Raw genomic sequence first — 8,012 nt, forward strand, 5'->3', positions numbered from 1 at the left:
CATTTCTGCCACTCACTGGCTCTGGCCGCTGCTCCTTGCTCTGTCTGTGGTCACTGCTCATGCCACGCTGACCCCGCCTGCTGTGCCCAGCCACCGCGTCAGCCTAAACTAGGCTCCTCTTTACCTGCCCACCGGACTCTTTCCTGAGCCCGGCTCAAACCAGGTTCACCTTTGGGTGTGAATTTTCTTAAAGCGCAAGGATAACCAATGGGGCAGGTCACCAGATGAGACAGGTCATCGTATGAGACGCTCTGGGGCCCAAGGCCCAGGCTCAGCCCCTCCATGTGACAGAGGCCAGTTTACCTCCCTCCTGGGATGCCCTCAACACACCTGTATTCCTTCCTATAAAGCAAACCTGTGACATCGATTTCTGCTGTGAGTCGCCAAACTCCTTAGAACTTGCCCTCTAATCCCATCAGGCCAACAGCCAAGCCCCGCAGGCCTGTGGGAGCTCCCAGCCCCGGCCCCTGCACCTGCAGCACCTGCCGGGTTAGGGGAAACTCCAAGGAATGGCTGCGCCTTGGAGTCACTGGCAGGACTTTGAGAAACACTGAGACGCGGGGCTTCGTTTCCCATTCTGACTTAGGCTGGAGTGTAGCCTGGGCGGCGTTAAAACTTCCCCAGGTGATCCTAACACCAACGCTGAGAAACTGCTCTTATCAAAGTTATAATGGGACAAATTAAACAGAAATTATTCTCCAGTATAGCAGCAAAGTGCAGTCACCGTTGGACACATCAGGTTCCAGAAATGGAGAGTAGACACCCTCGTGTCTTACAAAGGCCCCTGGGCTCCCCGGCCACCAGCCCGGGAGAGCTCGGACCTCACTGGGTGGACAGGAGGTGCAGTGGGAGCTCACGACAGCTGTCATCCTTGGCTGGGGCCCGACGTGAAAGGGCCTCTCTCAGGGTTGGCGAGTTCTGCCTTCCCCACACACGGCTCTAAGGCCCCTTTGGTCCCGAGCTCCCAGGCTGTTCCCCATAATGGCAATTCATCGCTTTCCTCCTGCAGGTGACAACCCTGTCTGGAGCCTGGCAATGACTTTGAGCCCACCGCTGCCAGGGTGGCCTCATGTCCCCTGGAGTGACTGTCCTCCGACATTCCCGGAGGACCTGAGAGCTCTCACCATTGGACCGCCTAGCAGTGTGCAACCGAGGCCAGGATTCTCTGGCCCCTTCTAATCCACAGGAGGAATGCGCACCCCTGACCCTGGCTTCCTGGACGCAGGACGAGGGCGCATCGCCCCCTGGTGGCGGTCGAGCAAACAGCAGCGGGCAAGGCGGAGCAGCGCGCCCCGCGCCCTCTCCCTGCAGGTGCTGCGGGACCTCTGCATCCTCGCTTTGCTCCCCAGAGACAGCTGCTCAGGTGCTGTGCGCCTGCCCCGCAGAGATTCCTCCCCAAAGCCGTCTACCCGCCCGTTTCCGGGTAGACGGCTTTTGCCACCCAGGGACCCTGATCTCCCCGGAGCCGCCCAGGGAGGCGGGCGCTGGCACCGAGCCCTCCCGCGGACTTGAGGGAGCCCAGGGCGCACGTGGGTCGCCGCCGGTATGAGATTCCACCAAAGCAGCGCGCAGCCAAGTCTGGGGGCTCCTGCACCAGGTCGCCGCCTCCCCGGGGAGGCGGGGGGAGAGGGGGGTCCACTGTCTCCCGCAGAAATGACATGGGGCTGCCCTGGAGCGCCGGCGGCTACAGTTTAGGGGCCCCGGAGACAGCTAAGCTGCCCGAAGGAGGAGGCCGGGCACCCACACTGGTGTGCAATCCAAGAACTGCCTCTCTAGAAAGAAGTGGCAGGAAAGCGGGGGCCCAAAATTACAGAACCCGCAGCCCAGTTTTCCTAGGCCACGTGACCGTCCAGGTTTTCGTTTGAATTAAATCGCTGCAAATTAGGCCCACAGTGGGGGCCATTCTTTGAGGCGGCAAGAAATTGCGTGTGCTGTGTCCACAGACATGCGAAGAAGCGAGGTGCTGTTAATCCAGGGGTACCATCCACCCAGAGCCCGTCCTGACCAGCAACACCAGCGGCAACACTGAGCTTTAAAACTTCAAGGAGATGGAAACATACACAGAAAAACACATCAATGAACAAAATAACAAGAAAAATAAGACACCAAATAACCAAGGAACTGAATCAGAAATTTTAAAAGCCTGTGCTCTCCACCAGAGCCGGCGCACAGGGATTCGTGGAGAGTCTGTCGAACTTTCAAAGGACAAAGAAGCCTCTTTCTCCCTTTTCCACATTGTTTCAGGGGATAGAAAAGGGGGGAGCTCCCCAACTCCTTCATGATGCCATGTTTCTACCCGGACAAGGACATACTCAAAAGTTTTGGATTAATATTATTAATGACCATAGATGCAAAAACCCTAAACACGATATTATCAAATCAAATACAGCAGTGTATTTAAAACGAGGAGGATTTGAAGTGTATCTGAATCGAGGAGGATTGATCCCAGAAATACAAGAATGTTTAACATCAGAAAAATATCTATCGTTGTTGTTCAACACATGGAAGAAGTGAAGGAGAAAACCAGACCATCCTCTGATAGATGCAGAAACGCATCTGCACATCTGATGATAATTCATGGTGAAACTGTCAGCTGTGGGAAACCGTTTATTGTCTTCACTAGCTGATAAGCGTTGACAGAGAACCCCGCCCCTCCCCAAGGCTGGGTGCCTTTGAAGCCCTAGCAAAGGTCAGAGCTAGGCACCACCTCTGTTTGTCCAGACAGTGGTAGCTGAAGCAACTTCCCCGTTTATTATTATGTAAATCCTTGCTGATGGGCTAGTCCAACCGTGGGCAAACTACGGCCCGTTTGAAATGAATAAAACTAAAAAAAAAAAAAAGACCGTACCCTTTTATGTAATGATGTTTACTTTGAATTTATATTAGTTCACACAAACACTCCATCCATGCTTTTGTTCCGGCCCTCCGGTCCAGTTTAAGAACCCATTGTGGCCCTCGAGTCAAAAAGTTTGCCCACCCCTGGTAGTCTGCCTGTTGCCAGGGGTCGCCTGCCTAAGGGCTATGCTATGGGTGTATCCCAGATCAATAAAAGCTTGGTGAGGCCTGAGCACCAGTGGAAGTCCTTCCTCCTGAGTTGGACTTACTCGCCTAGTCCCCCAATATTTCCAAATTATCTCGTGAATTTTCTCTTTCATTTGTGTGCGGCTCCGCTTCCAGGTCCTGAACCCTGATCCACGTGGGACGTGGAGGGAAACATTTACCAACAGTCAGCAAAACGGGTACAGGGTATCTTTCCGAGTGTCCGCCACGTCGTACTTACTGGTGAAATGTGAGGAGTGCGTGAAAGTCAGGGCCATGGCAAAGGTGCCCTGCCCTGTCACGGAGGGTCAGACCTTGAGATGTTCAATCTGACGCCACTATCACAGGTGGGTTTTCAAGTGTAAATTGTATTACAGATTCGGTTCCTGAGTCTCACGAGCTGTATCTCAAGCGCTAAGCAGCCATCTGGGGCGACCACAGTGCTAAGTGCCGCACTGGGCCAAGGGCGCTCATTACTCTTCCGTGTTACAATTCAACTCTTACGACAACAGTGAGAACTGGTGTTAGCCCCACCCGGCAGATGTGACACCGAGGCAGTGCGATTAGGTGAATTGCCCTTTGACACTCTGCTCTTTTGCTCGGTACCCCTTCAGTGCACCAACAAAACAAGTTGGGTAACATAACAGGGAGGGAAGGAACAGACCAAAAAGATGTCTTTACAACAGCAACACAATTTAAAAAAACAACAACAATGAGGCATGAAGCAAACAAAAGACATGCAAGACAGCGCCTTGGCTGGGAGGAAGTCCTGGCTCCAGTCCCTGGCTCTGTCTGGCAGGGCAGAGTGGCCGCAGCTCCCGCAGGTGGCCGGGAGGCACTGCTCGGCACAACTGCAGCCATTACCCAGGCAGCGAATCACCTCCTGGATTTCAAACAAGGACCCCTGTGGAATCTCCTCTAATTCGCTTGTGGCTTCCCCTCCTTCCAGGGGGTGACCGGTGTAGCCTCATCTCCACCCAGCAGGGTCTCCCTGTGTCAACTGCAACCTCAGTGACAGTGCTTTCCCATTCTGAGCTCTACCTGCCCAAGTGCCAAAGGTCTCCCCTGTGCTGGACTGCCATTACCACACAGACATAGTTCAGTGGTCGGCAAACTGCGGCTCGGCAAACCGGGGCTCGCGAGCCACTTGCGGCTCTTTGGCCCCTTCAGTGTGGCTTTTCCACAAAATACTGGCTCTTCCACAAAATACCGATTTCTGCGCATGGGCCACAAAGTTTCAATCACACTGTACATGTGCGCCCGCACGTGGTATTTTGTGGAAGGGCCACACTGAAGGGGCAAAAGAGCCGCGGTTTGCCGACCATGGACATAGTTTTCAGCACCTTGGAGACGCTCTTCGCATTCTGAGCAGGGGCCAAAGGCTTCAACTAAGCTTTCCAGCTTCCTGTTCGGCTCGCTGCTTCCAGGGGTTTGAAAGAAGTCTTTCCAGCGTGTGCAGTGTAATAGCTTGTGTCTTGAGAAATTGAAAGGATGGCCCCATAAAACCCCTGGCATGATGCCCAGGGCTAACGTTATCCTTAATGGGCGCTCCTTGAGCCATCTGCTCTGTCTCATCACAGACTGTCTAGGGCTCTTACTACTCACAGAACCAAGGGGGCTTCACCGTCAGGGTCCGGAGTAAGACGAGGCAACGTTCTGAGAACGTGAGGAGCTTTGATCCCCTTCAAGGCACTAAAACGCCCGGGGGAGGGGGATGGCTACGGGGCGTGCCCATCATGGCTGCCTCTTCCTGTCCTCAAGCTAATTAGTGGTCCAGCTCTGCCCCATATTCGTCCCTCATAGCTGAACAGGAACCCCTACAGCACCTCTAGTCTGTTGATTGTTCTAACTCTAAATCTCGCAGTTGCAACAATACTTATACCTACTCCTCCAACTGGGGAAAGGAAAAGGAAATTGCTATAGGAAAATTTTAAAAATATATTTAAAGAACTAGATAAGTTAATATTTGTGGAGTTATTTACATTGTATAAGTACAAGTACGTACAGTTGATAGCTTCTGATATCGTCCATCTCTGTTACAGTTCCTCCGATAAACATTTGTTCCTCAATGGGAAGACTCAGATCCAGGAACAATGTTCTGATCACATTAATTACAACCAGGAGGGTATCATAACACGGTAAAGACCCTGCTCACTTGTCAGTGTTCTTGGGTTGCTTAGGTATCTTTCATTCACCAGAATCCCTATGTGCCTTCCATTTCTCAGGGTCCTAGAACTTCAACCACCAAGAGCTTCTAAGAAAAAGGAATATAGGTAACTCCTGTGGACTGTTATGGACTGAAGGTTTGCACACACCCCTCTCCCCAATTCGTATATTATTAACCCCCCAGTGTGGCTGTATTTAACATATTTGGAGATGGGGCTTCTGAGGAAGTAATCAAGGTTAAATGAAGTCTTAAGGGTGGGGCCCTGATCCTACAGAATTAGTGTCCTTCCAAGCAGAGACATTAGAGAGCACCCTCTCCCCCCCATCCCCCCCACCCCCGCACTGAGGAAAGACCAGGTGAGGATAGAGATGTGATTGTCTATGATCCAGAAAGAGAGGCCTTCAGAAACCAAATTTGCTGCCACCTTAATCTCAGACTTCCAGCCTCCAGAATTGTGAGCAAATAAATTTATGTTGTTTAAGCCATCTAGACTGTGGAACTTTGTTATAGCATCCTGAGCAAAATAAATACAGCCGACTCTTGACACCATGGGGTTAGGGACACTTCCTCCTCATGCAGTAAAAAATCTGTGTTTAAAATACCCAGATTCGACCAACTGCAGATTGAAACAGCACTTGGGAATTGGCAGTTGGGAATGTGAAAATACTGTTTTCCATCCGTGACCAGTTGAATCTGCAGATGTGAAACCCGTGGATATGAAGGGACAGCTGTATTTATTGAAAATCTGTATAGATGTGAACATGCAGTTCAAACCTGTGCTTTCTAGGGTCAGCTGCACTTATAAAGCTTCAGAGGGTTTAAGCTGGGCCCACGGATAGAGCTGTTTCAATCAGACTTTTCAATGTAATCCTATGTAGTTCATACATTTAGAAACATTATTCTGAGAAGGGCTGCAAAGCTTCACCAAACTGCCAACAAGGTCCCATAAATAAGGCACAAAAAATATTAAGAACCAATTTCCCTCCTCTGGCGGTCATAAAATAAATCCATGTGGTCTCAACCATAAGTCTTACTATTTCCTGGTACATTCTGGTCTAAACCCTTTAACTATAGTAAAACCTGTACATCAATACAGATATAGATGAGAGAGAACATTACATAGTATTGTCTGAAATATTTAATTCTAGCAGACACATATACTTTGAGTGTGAGACACTATGTAACATAATAGTATAACCACATATATGTAACAAATGTACACATAACAAGTATTACAAATCACATGAACATCATAATGATAGTTCAACAGGGCAACCAGAAGTATCAGTGTTTGAAAGCTGGACGGTAAGAAACCTTTCAGGAAAGCAGAGCGCTGAGTCTGACAAGGAACCAGCTCACATGTTTGCTGTCAGGGTTCAGGGAAGAAGGCTAACCAGCTGATGCTAATGAGTGGAGTAAGTCAACCAACACATTTCTGCTGTTAGGTGGTGGTTTATAACCAGGTCTAAAGAACCTAAATATCCTACCAGGGAGAAATAATCACCATCATAATAACAACCACCCAACTGAGGTATCTCACAGCCAATCCTACTGCCCAAAACACCAGTGCTTCATAAATACAGAATTGGGAAGAATTCATCAATCTGTGTGTGTTGGGGGGGGAGGGGGAAGAGTGTAAGCTTTTAGGGGATATATAAGTAAAATAGCCATGTGAAAATAAACATTTGGGATGGCTTTCCTTTGTAGAGTATTTGTACAGGATTGTATTTATAATCCTAAATGAGGCCAAGCTTTATGCATAAAGTTCATTACTGTTGCTTCTAACACATAATGAAAGCAAGCAATCTAGCAACCAGGAATCCGGTTACTGTGTACATTCTATCCTGGCATTAGAATTAGGATTAAAGGGGCAATGTAATACCACAGGAAAATACTTATGTTATTATATTATGTTAAAAACCCACCAACACTCAAAACTGAAGATAGAGTATGATTCTAAAATTTAGAATTTAAAATTATGGGCGTGGGGGAGAAATCTCAGTTGAAGAGTTTGGTAAAACACTTTTTCTCTCTTTCCCTCTTATCCTCGGTGTATCTTCTCCATTTTTCACCATCACTGCATTCGCTCAGCAAAGTTGGTTACTGCAGGCCCTGCTCTGGGACAGAGCAAACAGTATGGGGTAAAAAGGTCCTGTGCTCGGAGGAACTTACCTCTCAGCTGCAGAGGGCGTAAACTTTTTTTTTTTTTTTTTAAATATATTTTATTGATTTTTTACAGAGAGGAAGGAAGAGAGATAGAGAGTTAGAAACATCGATGAGAGAGAAACATCGACCAGCTGCCTCCTGCACATCTCCCACTGGGGATGTGCCCGCAACCCAGGCACATGCCCTTGACCGGAATCGAACCCGGAACCTTTCAGTCCGCAGGCCGACGCTCTATCCACTGAGCCAAACCGGTTTTGGCAGAGGGCATAAACTTAACAAGACAGTTCAACTAAAAGGCATATCAGATGATTAGTGTTCGGCGAAAATGAAGAAAAAACAGGAAGAAAAGAAAATTGATGCTGCAGTTACTGTTTGACCTGGGGGTAGGGGAGTAAGATACCCAGGGGAAAGGACTTGGCCCAGGTGGCCCACTGAACGCGCGGGACGCGCCAGCCCAGCAGGTGGCGCTGCAGCCGCGCCGCGCGGAGAGGTCATGTGACCCGAGGGGCGGGCAGGAGGGCTGAGCGGACCGCGGATTGGCTCCGCCCTTTCCCTTCAGACAGGCGGGAGGAGCCGACAACCAAACCGACGTCTTCCGAGGGTCGGGGGGCGGGGCGGGCTGGGCCTCCGGCGCGAGGCC

General features: G+C 49.9%; 1 protein-coding gene across 1 annotated transcript in view; it reads left to right on the plus strand.

The window, feature by feature from the left end:
• Window positions 1–1,191: 1,191 nt before the first annotated feature.
• TADA1 (transcriptional adaptor 1) overlaps window positions 1,192–8,012 on the plus strand; it is a 21,127-nt gene continuing 14,306 nt past the window's right edge. Inside the window, exon 1 of the mRNA XM_023747372.1 lies at window positions 1,192–1,368. Within this exon, the coding sequence (XP_023603140.1) occupies window positions 1,192–1,368 (177 nt within the window). The remainder of the gene's footprint in view (window positions 1,369–8,012) is intronic.

This window comes from Myotis lucifugus, unplaced genomic scaffold (genome assembly GCF_000147115.1).
Source record: "Myotis lucifugus unplaced genomic scaffold, Myoluc2.0 scaffold_853, whole genome shotgun sequence".
NCBI classification, from domain to species: Eukaryota; Metazoa; Chordata; class Mammalia; order Chiroptera; family Vespertilionidae; genus Myotis; species Myotis lucifugus.